The sequence below is a fragment of the Megalobrama amblycephala genome, linkage group LG13 (assembly GCF_018812025.1).
Source record: "Megalobrama amblycephala isolate DHTTF-2021 linkage group LG13, ASM1881202v1, whole genome shotgun sequence".
NCBI lineage: Eukaryota > Metazoa > Chordata > Actinopteri > Cypriniformes > Xenocyprididae > Megalobrama > Megalobrama amblycephala.
In genome coordinates, this window is record NC_063056.1 from 4,074,185 (window position 1) to 4,095,836 (window position 21,652).

The 21,652-nt window shown below is 38.4% G+C and overlaps 1 protein-coding gene across 3 annotated transcripts in view; it reads right to left on the reverse strand.

The window, feature by feature from the left end:
* The window catches only part of lars2 (leucyl-tRNA synthetase 2, mitochondrial), a 113,678-nt gene that overhangs the window by 37,963 nt on the left and 54,063 nt on the right, over positions 1 to 21,652 (reverse strand). For all 3 annotated transcript variants that reach the window (XM_048152529.1, XM_048152527.1, XM_048152528.1), the window contains exons 8-12: positions 13,671 to 13,778; positions 13,186 to 13,345; positions 10,862 to 10,966; positions 7,306 to 7,421; positions 6,942 to 7,225 (exon numbers count right to left, since the gene is read on the reverse strand). In XM_048152529.1, the coding sequence (XP_048008486.1) occupies positions 6,942 to 7,225; positions 7,306 to 7,421; positions 10,862 to 10,966; positions 13,186 to 13,345; positions 13,671 to 13,778 (773 nt within the window). The remainder of the gene's footprint in view (positions 1 to 6,941; positions 7,226 to 7,305; positions 7,422 to 10,861; positions 10,967 to 13,185; positions 13,346 to 13,670; positions 13,779 to 21,652) is intronic.

Sequence of the window (21,652 nt, forward strand, 5' to 3'; positions counted from 1 at the left end):
CTCTCCACAGCCGCTTCGCAGAATCTAGGTGATCATTTAAAGAACTGAGGTGTGATTTTCTTCGAGGTCTCAACAGATAAAAGATGATCCAGTCTCCTCATCAGCAGTGCTCACCAACAAAAACTTTAACCGTCTGAATTAATCGATGGAATACTGAAATTCTACTAGTTACTATAAATATGTGCAGAATGGAAACAAACAGATTTCAGACAAATTTACTGAAGAAACTTGAAAAGACTGGACTAATGCCAGCCAGACCTTTTCTGTGAGCCGTGTCTCAGGTTCTCTGCGCTCGCTAGCCTTCGGAGTCTGAGAAATGATTTATTTATGACGCCATCCAAAGCCCCCGCCATTACAGTTGGCTAGATTGGGTTTCAAAGGGTACTCCCACCACTCAGGTGTTTCGGGGCCCTTGCAAAAGGATCAGTCTGTCAAAAATGTATTGAATGTGGTCAATCCAAATGTTCTTCCTGTTTCTGCAGACGCCACTGGCTTTCTGCAATCAGAGGATATCTTGGCACCTGCAGATCAAGATGAACAAGGCCCGAGGGCCAGTATAGCAGGTTATGATCCAAGCAAAGAGTGGATCTCAGATCATCAGTACCGTGTTGAAAGTTGCGTTTATGGTAAACAATTGACCAATCACAACGCATTAGTCCAGCCGACCAATCAGAGCACACTGAGCTAAACAGGAACTAAACAGAGTGTTACTGAGAGACTGGGAAGAGAGGAGCTGCAACAATGGAGAATATGAGGAAAATAATGTGTTTTGAACATTCAAACATGAAAACCTGTTCTAGTAGAGCCCAAAAACAACATCAGGACTTTGAAAAAGGGCAAAATATGGCCTTTTTAACTAAATGAAGAGAACTAAACACATTTCTTTAAATCTCAAACAGTTTCTTCTTGTAGGTTTTAAATAAAAGTGTGGTTGCTAAAAACTTCAGAGCGTCCAGAAACACAGATTCCCTGCCCTAATTTCTACAGCTGTTGCAATATTTCAAAAAGTGTCTGGACACAGCTTGTGACTCCTTAACAGCTAGAGACCCTTAACAGTCATTAATATTGTAAATCCTGCATAGTGATTTTTTTTAAAGTATACATTTATAACACTATACTTAGTATTATATTACCTTTGCATCAAATAAAAAAAAATAAATAGTTAACACTGCTGTGAGGGTGTTTCTAATAGAGAGTGAAAAATGTTTTTCTCTTCTGACTGCCTTTAGCTCATATTACCACACTCAAACAAAACCATGGCTCCTTTCCTGGACCTTCGTGGACACCTTCACTGATCGGCAGGTGCAGTATGGTTAGGGGTAGGTGTAAGGGAGGGCTTTAGGGACAGGGTCAGGTAATGTCCCTATTAGGCAGCATCCATTATGATTTTAATAAATATAATCATATACAATGAATATGTTGTTATTAATGTACTTACTATCTGCCATTCTATATATAGTACAGTGTTTCCCACAGGATTTTGTGAGACTATGGGGAGTGGACCTCGGTACCTCTAGGGCAGGCATCCTCAGACAGCGGACCGTGGCCCAGTTCCAGATCCTGGCTTGTTTTCATCCAGACCACAAGACAAAATGACAACCATTTTACCGTTTCTAGAGTTTAAAGTGAGCAGCGCATCAAAACAACAGAGCAGTACACACCATAAGTGCTCAGGGCTGTTTATGGCAATGAGGTTTCAGTGCTATATTTTTATCTAAAGCCAAGCGCGCTTTATTCAAGACCTTTCCGTTCTGTGTGCATTGCTTCTCTCTCCCGCTGAAGATGCTAAAGCGCTACAAGAGCTGCAGATGACGCGGTTATTTTAACAGCAGTAGCAGAAAGATGGAGAACAAAAACAAAATGTAATACTTTCACTAAAACGCTTCAGAAATGAGAATGCAGCAAAAAAAGAAGTTATTTTTTATCTGTCATACATACAGTATATGGATCTGACCGTTCAAACCAGGTTTGTGACAAGACATTTTTTTTTTTTTTTTTTATCTACATTTAGCATTAGTCCTATTAATCAGCATTATTTCAAAAATTAGTTGTAGATGGCAAGGAAAGACATGCAATTAAAACTTTACTAGTTAACTTTATTACTAGTTAACTTTATTTTCTGCTCATGATGAGAGTGATTATTTTAATTATTTTGTAAGTTGTTTGTTTGTTTTTAGTAGATACTTATTTTAAGCAAAATATAAAAAGAACTCAAGAGGAAAACCCACATATAGTATCTTTTCTGTCACACGGCCTTCTGAAATACATATCTAAATGTAAAAAATAATAATAGCCTGATTTTAATTACCTTTTAATATTTATATCCAATTGGGCTCATCTGATGAAATATTCATATTTTTAAATTATCGGAAACCTTCTTTGGCTCTCGGGACCCAATATCCTCATCTTTGATGACTATTTTGTTTAGTTATTTTTTTCTTTTACAAAGTAATACTGCTGGCCTGATGGAAATATATAACTATTCCAAAAAAGTATTGTCCGGACCTCTGCTGGGAAGGATAGAGACCGTCTTGGAATTTTAATTGAATACCCCTGCTTAGGGTTGGGAATTAAAAATTGATTCTAATTCTGGAATTGAATACTTAAAGTCAGGAATCGGATACTTGTAATAAAAATAAAAAAAAATTTAAAGATGCAGAAAATACCGGATCACGAGCTGATCACATGAGCAAAGTATGCATTTCGCTTTGAAATACGCAGCACAAACAGACTATACATACTTAAATAAATCAGTCTTTTGAGATTCGGTAAGGGCACAAAGCTATATCACACTTTCGATTTTAGTTCGTTTGACAGATACTTTGCCAAAGCAATGGTGCAAAACACTGAGAAACACTGAAATAGCATCTGACAACTATTTACATTTAGTGCAAAGAAAATACTTTTTTGCTATTTACACACTGTAAATAGCATCTATCGCCACTGCCAAAAAAAGTTTTTTTTTTTTTTTTTGTAATTTCATTCCATTAACTTTCAGTTGTTCATCTAGTCTACCTTAAAATGAAAGACATAAGTATTAGCTTTTGAATTCTCATTTCAAGAACACAAACAAACTGACTTATGATAGTAATTTGTCCTCTCTCTGCACATTATGTACCCTCTGTTGACCCTCTTTTTTAAAAAATATCGGCATTAAATCTGGATATTGGCAAAAAAAAAAAAAAACAACAACAACAACATAATGGTCAACCTCTACTGAACCACATTTCTGTGTGTATGTATTTTACAAATGCATGAATTGAAGCAGCTATGACATGTTTGTCTCGCCATTCATGTGGCTATCCGACAAAGGATTTTTGTAAAAATGTCAGCTCTGCTGGCATTACTGTGCTTCATGGTCAGAGAGGGTCTATTAATACCCTTCACACTGAGGAGGTGCTATCGGTGCGCACATCTTCACCACCTCCATGACTCAGTGGTAATGATCCCTGTAGCCTCCAGGGGACAAGTGCTCCCAGAAACAAGCCACTTCAGTCTGGCTGAGTCTGAACTTGGCTCTGTTTTGATGATATCTGAGACAATGAGTTCTGGTCCAGTCTGCCATTATTTCACATGACAGAGTGGGAGTACAAAGACTCAGATAATGGAAGAAAATTATTCCACTTATATTACAATGCCACCAGATGAATCTCTTATCAAACAATTTTTATTATTTTCCATTTTCTCAGAGTTCAATTTATACTCTCAAAGAAACCAAATTGTCTGACCTCTAAATGTGAGAAGAAATTTCCTCTGAGACGAGTCCAAGTGATTAGTGCACATGCTCCAGACAGGTTGAGCCTTGGTGCTCCTATGGGGGATGCAGGTTCAAATTCAACTGTCCTATGTATAGTTCTTTTATTCCCCCGTCTCTCACCTTTTAAATTTACTGACCTTTCTGTCTCTATCAAATCAAATGCCAATAAATCAAAGCAAAACAAAACCAAACATAATTAAATCAAAACAAAACAGTGAAATAAAAAGAAAACAAACCCTCCATGGCAGTGACTCAGCTACCGCAAAACAAAATTAGAAAATAAAAACAATAAAATCTCAATGTCAGTGGCTCAGCTGGAGAATGACTTTACATTATGTGTGAATATATTAATATTTCTTCATAATACAATATAATATAAATATTATAAAAATAATAATATATATATATAATAATATTTCTTTATAATATATACGTATATTGTATAAATGTAATAATACTGTAACTAAACTAAACAAAAACAAAGCAAAATAAAATTAAAAAATTAAAACAAAAAATCCCCATGGCAGTGGCTCAGCTGGTGAATGACTTTATATAATATGTCAATATAATATTTCTTAATATTTAAATATTATATTATAACGAAACAAAACAAACAACAACATTAAAAACTAATATAGCAGCAATTACAGTGGTATGTGAAAGTTTGGGAACCACTTTCAGAATCTGTGAAAATGTGAATAATTTTAACAAAATAAGAGAGATCATACAAAATGCATGTTATTTTTTATTTAGTACTGTCCTGAGTAAGATATTTTACATAAAAGATGTTTACATATAATCCACAAGACAAAAAAAGTAGCTGAATTTATTAAAATATCTCCGTTCATAAGTTTGTGAACCACTGATTCTCAATACTGTGTGTGGTTACCTGATGATCCACAACTGTTTTTGTGTTTTGTGATGGTTGTTCATGAGTCTCTTGTTTGTCCTGAGCAGTTAAACTGAGCTCTGTTCTTCAGAAAAATCCTCCAGCTCCTGCAGATTCATCAGTTTTCAAGCATTTTTGCATATTTGAACCCTTTCCAGCAGTGACTGAATGATTTTGAGATCCATCTTTTCACACTGAGGACAACTGAGGGACTCAAACTCAACTATTAAAAAAGGTTCAAACATTCACTGATGCTCCAAAAGGAAACACGATGCATTAAGAGTCGGGGGGGGGGAACTTTTGAACAGGATGAAGAAGTCCAAATTTTTCTTATTTTTTTGAAATATATATATATTTTTTTCATTTAGTACTTCCCTTTGGAAGCAACAGAGGATACTTGCATGTTTCCCAGAAGACAAATTAAGTATAATTTACCTTGATCTTCAAATTCTAAAAGTTTTCACCCCCCGACTCTTAATGCATCGTGTTTTCTTCTGGAGCATCAGTGAATGTTTGAACCTTTTTTAATAGTTGAGTTTGAGTCCCTCAGTTGTCCTCAGTGTGAAAAGATGGATCTCAAAATCATTCAGTCACTGCTGGAAAGGGTTCAAATATGCAAAAATGCTTGAAAACTGATGAATCTGCAGGAGCTGGAGGATTTTTCTGAAGAACAGAGCTCAGTTTAACTGCTCAGGACAAACAAGAGACTCATGAACAACCATCACAAAACACAAAAACAGTTGTGGATCATCAGGTAACCACACACAGTATTGAGAATCAGTGGTTCACAAACTTATGAACGGAGATATTTTAATAAATTCAGCTACTTTTTTTGTCTTGTGGATTATATGTAAACATCTTTTATGTAAAATATCTTAGGACAGTACTAAATAAAAAAATAACATGCATTTTGTTAAAATTATTCACATTTTCACAGATTCTGCAAGGGGTTCCCAAACTTTCGCATACCACTGTATCAGGGTTCAAGTGCTTTAAGGCCTTTAAGCACATGCGTAAAAAGGTATAATGTTTTAATTAGCAAGCCTGTGACCATCTTGATCATAGATGGAAAAGACCATTTACAGCCAATACAGGCAATTTACCACAAGAAATATATAGTTTTAAAAGCTTTTTAGCAATTATCGAGAGTAAGCCATAAACCTAGGACTAGTTTGCCAATGTTGTTTTTTAAATAATCTCCAATATTTAACAAACGATTCGATGGACAGAGGCAGTCCTAGAGGCAAAGTTGCTCAGAATGAAGAGTTCTAATATTTGGACGTGTGCGGAAAAATCGCGTGATACACAATCGCCCCCCGGTGGCTGATTTCTTTCGAATTTCTCACAGGTCTCCAGGGCCATGAGTTAAACAGGCCCAGCGAGTTTCGTTCCGTTAACCTTGTCTGATAGCTGCTCAAAATTCATTGGCCGATGGCGGACATGTTTTTTGAGATGCGTCAATGTCCTCATAGACAGTCATGGCACCTTGGACAAAGACGCTGTATGCCAATTTTCAAGTCGATCGGACTAACGGTGAAGTAGTTACAGCCATTTTCAAGTTTTTTTCCTGTTATAGTGTCTTTTTTCACACGACCACAGAATGAGCTCGTACATGGATGTGCCAAGTTTGGTGAAAATATCTCATTTCGTTCATAAGTTAAAGCCATTTTAGTAATGCCCACTTCAAACATTTTGGCAGCCCTTAGAGACCGTGAGTTGAAATTTTAACGTTTTTTGATACTTATTGACAATGAGACTCCATAGAATCTCGCTGCACTGGTTTGGTTCCAATCAGGCCAAAAACTTAGGACTAGTTCGCAAAAGTTTTTTCAAAAAATCCAAAATACACAAAAATTTTGCCAGAATGACGGTCGAATCTGAGGCATTTTGTCCATCTTGAGCCAAGGATTCCAACAATTTAAGACAGGAGCCTACGCCTAATGGGTTAAGAGTTATGAGAGATCTTGTACTTTTGACCGCTGTAGCGCCCCCATGAGGCCGATCAGGGCGAGCCTTGGTGACGGTGTGAGTACTACCAGCCCTCAAGGTTTCAAGTCTCTACGACTTACGGTTTGGTCTGCTTGATCACTTTTAGGGGAGAATGCTGATACTTGGAAATGTTAACAATTACAATAGGATTTCCCCTTGAACCCCTAATAAACAAAACAAAAAAATCCTCATGGCAGTGGCTCAGCTGGTGTAATATAATAATATTTCTTTATAATATAATATAAATATTTGCTAACACTAAGAGCTACTTTCAAATGGCCGTCATTAGAGAAGGACTGCGCTTACCTCGGACACTGGCATCTCAGCCAATCCTGTGCCGTCTTTAAGGGCGACGCCCCTTTCCCTGTGAGGGAAGGCACTTTAGGTAGCATGACTGGCAGGTCCTCCGCTGGAACTGCCACAGGCCCACATGAGCTGCAGTGCACTATGGGAATGGGTGTGCCCCAGTAGCGCTGCCTTGAGATTAGCCAATCACGTAACTTTGTACTAGTGAGGTATCCACCAACGTTCTTCTCCCGGGCTTTCTGGGTAACAGAGCTAAAAGCTTCTTCCCTGCTTTGACCTGTAAACTACAGCAGAAGAGATTGTCAGTTGTAATCAGTTAACTGGATCATTCTGTCTTCGTGTTTAACCGGGATGGTGAGTTTACCTCATCCGAGTTCATGAGAGTCTGTGATCCGTCTTCTTCTGTCTTCAGAACAGAGTTCCAGCTCAAACCCAGAGACTGAGCCAAACTCTCATCCTCCTCACTGCTATCTGGGATCCCTGTTATAAAGAATAAAAGAGAATTTTTTAAGACATCTAGGCCCAGTTTCACAGACCTTAGTTCAATTAGGGTATTTAAGTAGCTTTTATAAACATTATAAACACTAGAAAACACATTACTGATGTGCATCTTGAGACAAAACAATGACACTGACATATTTTAAGATCTCAAACATGCATTTTAGTCTAGGACTGGCTTAAAGGGATAGTTCACCCAAAAATTAAAAATTGATGTTTATCTGCTTACCCCCAGCGGATCCAAGATGTAGGTGATTTTGTTTCTTCAGTAGAACACAAATGATGATTTTTAACTCCAACCGTCACCGTCTGTCAGTCAAATAATGCGAGTAAATGGGAACTCCATCTATAAGAGTCAAAAAAACATGCACAGACAAATCCAAACTAAACCCTGCGGCTCGTGACGACACATTGACGTCCTAAGACACGAAACTGAACAATATTTATATCATTTTTACCTCTAATACGTCACTATGTCCAACTGCGTTCAGCACTTGCTTAGTGAGGTCTGACAACGACAGCGCGATCAGACCTTACTAAGCGAGTGCTGAACGCAGTTGGACATAGTGGTGTATTAGAGGCAAAAAATGATATAAATACTGTTTGGTTTCTTACACAAACCGATCGTTTCGTGTCTTAGGACATCAATGTGTCGTCACGAGCTGCAGGGTTTAATTTGGATTTGTCTGTGCATGTTTTTTTGACTCTTATAGATGGAGTTTCCATTGACATGCATTATACGACTGACAGACGGCGACGGTTGGAGTTAAAAATCATCATTTGTGTTCTACTGAAGAAAAAAAAGTCACCTACATCTTGGATGCGCTGGGGGTAAGCAGATAAACATCACATTTTCATTTTTAGGTGAACTATCCCTTTAAGCCTTGTCTGTGAAACCAGGGGCTAGTGTATATATCTCTGTTAATTGTAAATGCACATGTAAAGATTTGTGACACTGTGTTTGGGAAAAAGTAGTGGAACATGTTTGTTACTCTGATAGGAAACCTGTGTGAACTTGAGGAGAACTGACTCATACATATAGACTGGTATATGTCACTTGGTTTCATATTTTGTTTCTAATGCATAGGTCAAAATGCATGTTTCAGGTTCCTAGAAATGTAATCTTTGTATTCATGTTGTTTTCACATGTTTTGCTGAAAATCTACAATTTGTACAACATAAAAACTGTCAAGTGGTGTATGATTATTATATTGTCAGAATAAATGACTATCATGAATTTCTGAATTATATATATATATATATATATATATATATATATATATATATATATATATATATATATATATATATATATATATATATATATATATATATATATATATATATATATACACACTGCGTTCCAAATTATTATGCAAGTGACATATCAGTAAGATTTCAGTACAATAAACATTCAGATTTTAGTTTTTCTAAGAAAATGTTTGTTTGTTTATTTATCCATGTCTTTTTAGATAACTGGTATCAATCTCAGACAAAATAATTCGCCAGATCTATGGAAACCCTACTTAGAGGTTGTTCCTCATTATTAAGCAAGTCACAGTTCTCATGCAATATGGGGAGGAAGAAAGATCTTTCTGAAGATGAAAAGCATGAAATGGTGCAATGTTGTGCAAAAGGCATGAAAACAACTAATATTGTGTGAAACTGAATGGAGATTATCAAATTATCATAAGATTTGTGAGTGATTAGAGCACAGCAGAACTCGGTCAGATAAAGGCTTATTAATGAAAGTTCCTGTCAAAAAAATGTATTGTATTAAAAGGGCAGCTATAAAAAAGCCAGTGTTGAGCAGCAAACAGGTATTTGAAGCTGCTGGTGTCTCTGGAGTCTCAAGAAGCTCTCCATGCAGGCTGGCAGTTGTGTGTTAAGATGCATTTTAGCCACTCCAAACCAAACCTCACAAAGAGAAACATTTACAGTGGGTGTAGAAATACATGAAGACTCATTTTTGAATAGATTAATTCACTGACTAATGCTGTACTACAATGGATGGTCTAAATGGATGGATTTCTGTATGGTTGGTGAATGGCCACCACGTTCCAACAAAACTGCGACGTCAGCAAGGAGCTGGTGGGTGATGATTTGGGCTGGAATACTGGGAAGTGAGATGGAGGGTATTTAAATGACTTTTGCAAGATATGTGGAGTTCATAACTGGCCATTTTCAGCTATGGTATAAAAAGGAGGATAGGGCATAGTACAATGCACTATTGTACACTATGCACTATCCCATGATGCAAAAAAACACCACAGCAATAAAACTGTTTGAAAATTTATTTCTAAAATCACTGTAAATGTTTCTCTTTGTGAGGTTTGGTTTGGAGTGGCTGAAATGCATCTTTACGCACAACTGCCAGCCTGCATGGAGAGCTTCTTGAGACTCCAGAGACACCAGCAGCTTCAAATACCTGTTTGCTGCTCAACACTGGCTTTTTTATAGCTGCCCTTTTAATACAATAATTTTTTTTGATAGGAACTTTCATTAATAAGCCTTTATCTGACCGAGTTCTGCTGTGCTCTAATCACTCACAAATCTTAGGATAATTTGATAATCTCCATTCAGTTTCACACAGTATTAGTTGTTTTAATGCCTTTTGCACAACATTGCACCATTTCATGCTTTTCATCTTCAGAAAGATCTTTCTTCCTCCCCATATTGCATGAGAACTGTGACTTGCTTAATAATGTAGAACAACCTCTAAGTAGGGTTTCCAGAGATCTGGCAAATTATTTTGTCTGAGATTGATACCAGTTATCTAAAAAGACATGGATAAATAAACAAACAAACATTTTCTTAGAAAAACTAAAATCTGAATGTTTATTGTACTGAAATCTTACTGATATGTCAGTTGCATAATAATTTGGAACGCAGTGTATATATATATATATATATATTTTTTTTTTTTTCAGGTTGGTTAAACCTTCTGGATATTTTCCCTAATTCAGAAATTAAAATCATTTTCAATCAAATTTATAATGAGCATCATGTCATTGGCTTTTGTACATTTTTAAGTGTGGCATAATTGTCTAAATATTTTTTGGGTCCACTGTACATGCAATGACAAATGTACAGAAGAGGCTGAAGAGCTCTTACAGAAATCCATGACGCTGGAGTACAGCATGCTGGGAAATCGTTTAATGAGATGTTTATGGTACAGTATATGTGTAAAACTGTGGAAAAACAACTAGAGCGGTGAACTCCATACACTCCCTGATGTATACTGTAGATTCTCCTTAGGGAATTCACACACACATACACAAAATCTAATGAGACTGCTGTCTCTGTTGGATATCATCCGAATGCATTCTACATTATTATATTAACAAAGTAAAGATTTACAGACTAGAACACTGCTGCTTTTGATAAAATATACAAGCCTCCACACACACGCAGCCTCTCACCTATCACAGTGTCCAGATGTCCGTCGAACTCATTCTTGGCAGAGATTACCACTGGAACCTCGCGGCCGGTGAACACGTTGAGGGCAGTAACTTCAGTCAGACTGTCTGCACATGCAGGGGTCAAAGGTCAATCAACTAACACTGATCTCATATCTAAGGCTGAATCTGAGATCTCATTAGCAGAAATGTGTCCTCCTCCAAAGCCTTCGGGATTCACAGTTATTTCATGTTTTGGTACAAGACCACGAGATCAACAACTAGCAACCTGCACAAGGGTTAAAACACACTGACACACTACAAAAACTCTGAATAAAAGCATCTGTAAATCATCAATGCATCAATGCAGTTATTCTTTACTGTCATTTTGATTTCTTCACATAAGAAACTTTATATAATGAAAGATTTAACAGTGCTGATATATATATATATATATATATATATATATATATATATATATATATATATATATATATATATATATATATATATATATATATGCAGTGAACTCCATACACTCCCTGATGTATACTGTAGATTCTCCTTAGGGAATTCACACACACATACACAAAATCTAATGAGACTGCTATCTCTGTTGGATATCATCCAAATGCATTTTATTTCTGTTTAAGTAAAATATATATATACATCTTTATAGTTTTTTTTAGTAATTTTTATTTCTGTTTTAGTTTTACTTATTTTATTACATCAAGCTAAACTAAATTAAAATGAGAAATGTTGACTGCAACTAGCTGGAAAAAAAAAAATCAAGTCGTCACAAAATGGAAGTTGCGTCAGTCTTTTTTTTCTCTATTGTGATGTACATTTAAGTGAAACGGCTTCTGGAACAGGAACACAAGTAGGGCGGGGCTTGATTTTGTCTGTGATTGGATGGTTTGGTTTGTTATTGGTGGATCTCATGTGAGTGACAGGTTGCCCCGCCCTCGTCATCAGAGAAAATATGCTGCAAGAGGGAGGGGAAGTTATTTGATTAAAGATTATGAGGAACATGAATTTAAAGAGGAACTATTATGCCCTTTTACAAAGTCTTGATTTGGTTTTTGGGCTCTACTAGAAAAGGTTCATGCTTGAATGCTCAAAAAAAAAAAACATAATTTTTCCTCATATTCTCCATTTTTGCAGCTCCTCTCTTCCCAGTCTGTCAGTAACACTCTGTTTAGTTCCTGTCTCTATGAAGCCCCTCCTTCTGAAAAGCACAGTGCGCTCTGATTGGTTGGCTGGAGCAGTGTGTTGTGATTGGTCAAGTGCTTTGAGCGTGTTTGGGAAATGTCCCGCCCCTTACCATAACCACCAGTTTCAACTAACTAACTCAACCAGGTCCCGCCCCTTTATTCTGCATATGAATTATTTAAATGAGGAATATTGTGACGTGTTCATTACCAGAAGAAAACTCAAGACTACAATGGAGGCGTTTCAGGGAGTTCAGAAACACTGACACTGATATAGAGAATAACTCCCACTGGAGGGACTTTGGAGCTTTGTAAACCTTTTTCATGCTCAAACAGCAACATTACACACTAAAGAAAGATGAACATGGAAAAAAGCATAATTGCTTTAAAGGGTTAGTTCACCCCAAATGAAACTTCTGTCATTAATTACTCACCCTCATGTCGCTCCACACCTGTAAGACTTACATTCATCTTCAGAACACAAATTAAGATATTTTTGATGACAGAATGCTGTCAGATTTACTTGAATAACGCACAACCTCTTCCGGAAGCTCAAACATGCTGCGTACCCAGTGAGGTTCATTCTCATGTGTTACGCAGCACGTTCAAGCTTTCGGAAGAGGTTTGTTCTTGTGCATTATTCAAGTTAGGTTGAGCTTCTGCTGATGTTTGCTGATCAATGTTTACATGCGAGTAAAAGCCTAAATGAAATCTGTCATCATAACAAGCGATCGTGTCTCTTCAGAAAATTTTGACTAAACCGCTCGATTCAAATGGATTCATTTTCCAATCTCTTTATGAAGTTTTTGAAGCGTCAAAGTGTCAGTTACAAAGGCAGTCTATGGAAGGAAATCTGACAGCATTCTGTCATCAAAAATATCTTCATTTGTGCTCTGAAGATGAACAAGAGTCTCACGGGTGTGGAACGACATGAGGGTGAGTAATAAATGTCAGAAATGTCATTTTTTATTATTATTGTTTTAGTTTTAGGTAAATACAATAACCTGTTTCTGAGAGAATCAGCTCTCAAGCTAACAGTGGCTAGGTGTGACATCTGTTTGTTTGTGTGTGCGTGTGAGAGTGTGTGTGTGAGTGTGAGAGAGTGAGAGTGTGTGTCTGTGTGTGTGTGTTGCTCACCTCTCCCAGGTCTCAGGGCTCCAAGCAGAGCTGGTTTGAGGGCGCTGGAGCCGCGCAGCAGCCGGTGGGAGGGCAGGACTGAGACATAGGCTGCTCCGAACACGGCCTCTGGAGAAAAGGTGTATGCAGATAACACCTCCCCTGTGTCATGACCATCCACCTGGGAAAGAAAGCAATGGAGAGAGAAAGACATGCAACAAATAAACAGATTTTGGCAAACCGACACTCTCTGTGCAAGAAATCAAATTACGATTTTAATAAGCACAAATATCCTCCCACAACAGAAACAACAAGAGACTTGAAGAAACAAAGCTGCATGCACAGTACACAACCTGCAGTCAAAAATTCATAATTTCATAGTGAGCGCCATGTGAGCAGTTAGCAGTAAAGACACCTCTGAAAAGAGATGTGGAGCTGACAAATCCAAATCCTGTTTGGCTGCACAAGAGATGTAAAGGGAATTTCACAGATGAAGCATTCAGTACCTTCAATATGTGGTTGAAAAAGCAGCCTGAACAGTCACCAATCCAGTTGGCCTGCATGCCTTTGACTCCATACCATTCAGGGAGATCGGCCAAAGCATCCAGAAGAGGCTGCAAGAACGGATTCTGCATTAATAACTAATAAATAAATAAATTACATTAACATTACATGTTAATATAACTGATTTATCTAAAATATACACTACTCTTCAAAAGTGTAGGGTTCAGTTCAGTTACAATTTTCACGTCCTCATAGAAATTGTCCTCATTACAGCTTGCAGACTGGGAATTGCTAAATCATGTAAGAAACATGCTAGCAACATCATGCAAGCAAAATTTTTCACCATGTTAGTTATAATCATGTTAGCGACATGTTATTTAATACTATAAACATGCTAGCAATGCACTAAATAATGCTAGCATCATGCTAAAATATGCTAGCAATTCATGGTAGAAATATGCTAGCAAAATGTTAAATTATGCTATTAATTATAATAAATCATGCTAGCAATGCACAAATAATGCAAGCAACTAGAGATGAATGACTCTGAGTTGAGTCCAAGTCCTTAAAGGGGTACTTCACCCCTGGAAAGATGAATGTGTATTTAAAATTGGTCATTTATGTAGGAGAAATGTGAAATTATTTTTGAATTTTGAGCTTTCTAGACTGAGAAAAGGCAGAAAATGTATTTTTGACTAATGTGGATGAAAGACAACAACTCCCAGAATGCACTTGTTTTGCTGCCCCTGCGAGGCCACGCCCAAACCACGCCTATCGGTTACAGGCGGAATTACCAGGAAAATTCAAACAACTAGGCTTGCTTTGTTACATATTAATTCTATAAATCGTGAGTTAGTTCATACATTTACAGCGAAATGGTGCTAAATTGCTTTGTACCTGGATGTACACCCAAAACCAGGAAAGGACAAGTAAGTTTCCATCATTTTCCAATTAAGTTAAAGATTTGGAGCGATGTAAACAGTGGCTGCGGGCCATCAAACACCCGAAGTGTGGAGATGACACCGTTATAGAAAACCTAAAAAACCGCAGAATATGTAGTCTCCATTTCAAGCACGAGGACTACAAACCAAATATCCTTGCAATGAAGAGAACCATTCTGAAGGACACCGCGATCGATATTCACTTTCCCAGAGGACGAACAGCCTGGGCATCTGGTACTAAGCGTATTCACCTAGAGGTAAGACTCGCTGATACTAGACTGATAACACATTAGCCTATATGTAGTGTTGTAGGTAGCAGTAAAACTGCAAACTTAGCAAAGTAACGTTAGATAGACAATTACATATAAGTTGCATATAAGTTGACTGTTATCAAAGTAAAGCCACTGTTCTGTAAAACGGAGTTAGTCTATTTATCTATTTATGCTAACGTTACCACAAAAGCCTGTTGCTGTATTGGTTGAGATGACTGCAGAGACCAATAAATTTGCGAGATGAACCACTGATGTAGTGCAGACTATAACAAAATATGTTAAGCTTAAAAATATAATTGACACCAACTTTTGATAAAATCTTTGATCTATGTCCGTGAGTAACCTCAAACGCGCATATGTATGGGCGTGGTGAAAAAATGCGGAACTACCTGCTATTACTGGCTGTAGTTTTAAGCCTCTGGCCAAAAAAGCCTCCGATGACGCAAAATGACGATTTTTGCGTCATCGGAGGCTTTTTTACAGAATAAAAATGCATAAATCTCTCATCTCGGGCTGATATAAAGGGGGAAAGCACAGTAATTCGAAAATACTAGTGGTATTCTACTAATACAAAGCTTAATGCTAAATCCTGAAGTAACCCTTTAACCATAGTAGTTAGACTGGGAAACATTTACACGGATCAGGCATAACATTATGACCACCTTCCTAATATTGTGTTGGACCACTTTTGCTGCCTAAACAGCCCTGACACATCGAGGCATGGACTCCTCTAGACCCCTGAAGGTGTGCTTTGGTATCTGCACCAAGATGTTAGCAGCAGATCAGCAGGGGGATCCTCCATGGATCAGACTTGTTTGTTCAGCACATCCCACAGATGCTTGATTGGATTGAGATCTGTGGAATTTGGAGGCCAAGTCGACACCTCAAACTTGTTGTTGTGCTCCTCAAACTATTCCTGAACCATTTTTGCTTTGTGTCAGGAGCATTATCCTGCTGAAAGAGGACACAGCCACCAGGGAATACCGTTTCCATGGAAGGGTGTACATGGTCTCAACAATGCTTAGGTAGGTGGTACATGCAAAGTAACGTTCACATGGATGGCAGGACCCAAGGTTTCCCAGCAGAACATTGTCCAAAGCATCACACTGCCTCCACCGGCTTGTCTTCTTCCCATAGTGCATCCTGGTGCCATGTGTTCCCCAGGTAAGAGACGCACACGCACCCGGCCATCCATGTGATGTAAAAGAAAACATGATTCATCAGATCAGGCCACCTTCTTCCATTGCTCCGTGGTCCAGTTCTGATGCTCACGTGTCCACTGTTGGCTCTTTCGGTGGTGGACAGGGGTCAGCATGGACACCCTGACTGGTCTGCAGCTATGCAGCTCCATACGCAACAAACTGATGCACTGTGTATTCTGACACCTTTCTATCAGAACCAGCATTAACTTCTTGAGCAATTTGAGCTACAGTAGCTCGTCTGTTGGATTGGACCACACAGGCCAGCCTTCGCTCCCCACATGCATCAATGATCTTGGCCGCCCATGACCCTGTCGCCGGTTCAACTCTGTTCCTTCCTTGGAGCACTTTTGATAGATACTGACCACTGCAGACCGGGAACACAACACAAGAGCTGCAGTTTTGGAGATGCTCTGACCCAATCGTCTAGACATCACAGTTTGACTCTTGTCAAACTCGCTCAAATCCTTACGCTTGCCCATTTTTCCTGCTTCTAACACATCGATCCATCTTCTATCCCACCCACTAACAGGTGCCGTGATGAAGAGATAATCAGTGTTGTTCACTTCACCTGTCAGTGCTCATAATGTTATGCCTGATCTTATCTTAATTTTATGTTGTTACTTACATTTTAATCTTTTATGTTACATATGATGTGGGTTTGACTGTAGCCTACTCTGAAAAATCTCAGATTTCATTAAAAAGATCTATGATCTGTAAGGAAGATTTGTGTTCCGAAGATGAACTAAAGTCTGACAGGTTTGGAACGACATGAGGGTGAGTAAATAATGACAGAATTTTCATTTTTGGGAGAACTAATCTTTTAATCACTGTTGGTGGATGGTGCAATTGCATCATTCAGCCGGCAAAAAACTGACTGAAGCTGTAAGCAGGTTGCATACTTCCAGGGCGATCTTTTGCTAATTGAGCTACCACCATTGAGAGGAATGGGAATGCTAATGGGCTACTTTATCCAAATATTATCAACTTCCTTGATCTCTCCAAGCTGATGTCATACAGCCCCAGCTGTTTTAGCAGAAAATGGTCAATTTACTGGCGGCTGCCCTCACATTATGAGTGAAGAACAACGCTTGAAGAAAGCCTCATGAACTGCTCGAAGTCTCAACACACACGCACACATACAGACTCGGGCTGAAAAAAAAAACTGTTGGGGGTGAGGCAGAAAAGATGAGGCAGACGATGGAAAAGAGGAAGCTATGCATAATAACGAAGGTTCAGGCCAAAAGGCTCAGCTGGGCTGCTGAGTACTGAAAGGATGAGATATGAAACGCCAACAGTTGGGTTGTGAGATCTCGCTCCTCTCTGTCACTAGCCATTAGCGGTCTCACTCACAAGAGGCTTCGCTCCCTGAGCGCAAAACAAATAGAAAATAATTGAACGAGCCCAAATGTTGTCATTTCCTCAGCACTCCACTCATTAGTGACTCGGACGCACTTGCAGGAAGGACATTTCACACTTACACAAAGAGGCGGAAGAGGGTATTTGAGAGCGCTCTAATCAGGGGATTCAAATCTTCAACTCATTTGAGCAGAGCGAGTTACCAAATGAGTTCTGAACAAGACAATGTGAGCACTTTTTGAAATGCTTAAAGGTCATGAGTGTCATTTTTTTCTGTTTGATGTGCAGGGAGAACAGTACACAAGCCAGTAGATTGACTTCTTTAAGTGTGTGAACACTGTGACGGTTTTAGAAGTCATGATATAAGAAATCAAATCTTTAATCTTTTGACATGTAAGAGGTCTTTGTACCATTAAAACATCCTGCAAGTTTCTTAGCTTAAAGGGGACCTATTATGCCCCTTTCACAAGATATAATATAAGTCTCTGGTGTCCCCAGAATGTGTCTGTGAAGTTTCAGCTCAAAATACCCCACAGATCATTTATTATAGCTTGTCAAATTTGCCCCTATTTGGGTGTGAGCAAAAACATGCTGTTTTTGTGTGTGTCCCTTTAAATGCAAATGAGCTGCTGCTCCCGGCCCCCTTTCCAGAAGAGGGCGGGGCTTTAAAGCCTGGAAGCCGCTGTCTGGCAATTTTTGTTCGTCGGCCGACTAAGTTTTTTCCGTGTGTTCTGCACCATCGGATGAAGTTGATCCTCATCGCCATTTTTTCGGCCGATTCGAAATGTTGAATCGGCGTTGGAGCTCGTCAGTACGTCGGGCCACCAGATCATTCTAATTGGCTGTTCAGATACTGCCACCTGCTGGTTCGGAAAGGCATTTCATCTCACGCAGGCTCAGAACGGACGTGCTACTTAGCCGTCGGCTGTCGAGCGTTGGTTTGGTGTGTCAGGGTAACTTTGGACACAGACGCTGCCGACGTGAGCCAACCCCACAGTCTGCTTTCATCACCACTAGTTCGTCGGCGTTGGCTTGGTGTGTTCCAGCCTTAACAGCTCACGCTTCGGTTACTCAACAACAACAAAGCTGGAGAATAAATTATGTAGTTACTGTGGAGTTGATTCAACTCATCCACTAGCATGTGTCGTCATGTTAATCTTTTGTGTAAATCCAGCGTTGAATTGACTCTCGTTTGTGAAGCAGTCCGGCGTAAAATGACGGCATGACAACAACACTCTACTACAACAACTCTTCCTCTTCTCTAAAGCAGCTCAACATGGCCCCGCCCCCTTTGTTGTGTGTTTTCGGGGGCGGGTTTATGTAAATTTGAGGGTAAGTGATGTCACAAACCTGGGAAGAAGCTCATTGTAGTCCCTACCAGCCATTTGTTGTAGTCCTTAAAAAAAGCGATTTCTGTAAAAGAAAATATCTCCCTTTGCATTGAACTTGATTGTCGTAAATTTGCAGAAGTTGATTATGCTCAAACAGCAACATTACACACTAACTAAAGTAAAAAAAAAAAAAAAAGTGAAATCATAATCAACCACCCCTTTAAAGGTTCCGCCCCTTAAAAAACGGATAATTTCAGGTCAGAATGAGGGTTGAAAATAATGTTTTTGTGCAAAAAACGTTATTAATATTTTAAGTGAACCCTGAGGAACATTTAAAAAAAAAAAAAAAAACTGAAGAGGGCAAGATTTCACCATAAACAATGTGAAAACCCTACCAAAATCACATTGTTTCAAGTCTGCTGGTGGGGCAGCAACATAAAAAATACTTGTTTTAAAGGTGCAATATGTAAGAATTTTATAGTAAAATATAAAAAAAACACTAGTAAAGCGTTATATATTTTGTTCACTTGAGTACTTACAATATCCCAAATGTTTGCAACTATTTGTAAATTGTGAGAAAATTGCAATTTTATCCAAGGCTCCGGGACGTGTGAGGAGTCGCCTGCCAGTTGCGTCATACCCGCATTAAGGGGCTCGCACACCGGACGCGAAGCTCAGCGCCGCGCAGCGCCGTGACACGTCTTTAAAATTCGAACACATTGTTTTCTATTGTTTTTCGATTCGTAGCTGGACGCCGCGGACAGGCGCCGAATGTCGCCACCGGTGTGCCTACACTCATAGAAAACAATGCGTTCGAATTTTAAAGACGTGTCGCTGCGTGGTGCTGAGCTTCGCGTCCTGTGTGCGAGCCCCTTTACCTTCAGTCTTATTTTGTAGAAACCATGGAAACACCAGAGATGCTTTAATATATTACATGTTTTAATAGACAAGGGAACAACTGTTTTGATATATTTATAGACAGAAAACTAATTATTGTTGTATAGCTCAACACGTTTAGTCTTATTGTTTATATTAATTTTCTTGATTTTTTTGAGAGTACCATGCTTTACCATGCCTCAGAGAAAAACACTATTTTGTGAAGTAGCTAACATAGCATAATCCAACATGTTCTCCAACTAATATGACTTCCCTGAAATACGACCCATAGAAGCGGTTAATAAAGTTGCGCCCCTATCGACAACAGGACACTTTCATTTTACACTTCATTCACTTTCGGGTTTCGTGTAGCTCAAATGGTAGAGCATTGCAATATAAAAGAATATGCAATCATGTGATCATGCGATCTTTCATATTTAAAAAAAAAAAATGTGCATTATTTTTAATAACTAGGTTAGATCCCAGGGAACGCATGTGCTCATTAAGTGTATATGCACTATAAATCACTGAGGGTAGGTTTAGGGGTGGGGTGGATGTAGTCGTTAATAAGACAAATGGTGTAAAGAGTCCACACATTGCATTTAAATGAACACGCATTTTGATTGGTAATGATCAATCATTTCATGACGACAGACGTAACACGACACTGTCATTATTTTTACGCCAGCTAGAGGGCACATGACTTTAAAACGTAAAAATAGGTCATAATCAGTGATGGGAATAACGGCGTTATAAATAAACGGCGTTACTAACGCCGTTACTTTTTTCAGTAACGAGTAATCAAACAAATTACTTTTTCTCCCGTTACAACGCCGTTACCGTTACTGGCAAAAAAATGCCGCGTTACTATAATTGAGCTCACTGAAGCGGTTTTCATCCGAGTAAGCGCTCTCTCAGCCACAGGACCTGCAAAGATTGTTCTCTGGTGTGTGCTGCGGTTAATCATACACAAACATAATTTTAAACTGATAATAACGATGCTCTGTGTGTGTCTGTGAGCATGCGAGCTGAGCGCGAGCTCAAACCAGAATACCCTTTATGATCATGCTGGATCGAAAACTAAGTTTTTCTAGTCGACTAGTCATTTAAGCCATTAGTTGACTAATCACATTTATATTAATTTAATTTCTTAAATACTGGAGAGAATAAACCTAATGATCGTAATATAGGCTATAGCACCCAAGCGCACGCATAAAGCTTGCCATAAAGAACCGGCAAAAGTAATAATTATGAATGTGACCAAAACAGCAAGGAGACATTTAAATTGTTTATTAATAAAGTAATGTTTTCTGAATCAGTGTCTGCTGTGAAGATGAAGCTGACATACTGACTCTCGTCATCTCCGCATACTGGACGTGCCTAGAGAGAGAATGCACATTTCATCCGGATTAGGCTACATAATCAGAGTAGCCTCTTTCTTTTCGTTTTTAGATATTTCAAGCTTTCTATAGATATATTTCTCATGTCTGCGAGGCAAGCAGCCTATACGCTGAGTTTCGGTTTATTTAGCCTATAAGTCGCGTTCCAGTTCGCGCCAGTGATCGCGCCCGCGCCTGCCATTATTATATTGTCTGCTATATTTGCTTCTTATTTATTAAATCCAGGCAATTGGTTGATGAAACATTGATTAAAATTAAGATACAATTTTTACAAAACGAAATTCACTTTAAAGAAAGGATTTCTACAAAACAAAACTTAATGAAGTGTTTAAAATCATGTCTGACCCACTCCATGTCTCCCGATAGATTGCGTATCTTATGATGTTTTCTGTCTCATGCTTTTGACTTTTCATAATCAAGTAAAGGAATTTAAAACATAACATAAGACTATTTAAACATAAATATGAAACTACATTTTCTTTAATGGCTACCAACACGTATTGTACAGTGAAGAGAAATTTCATAAGCAAGAGCGGATCATGAGTCACGAGTCGGATCATGATTAATTTATTCTTATATTTAATATTAGGGGCATTCAAGTTATTT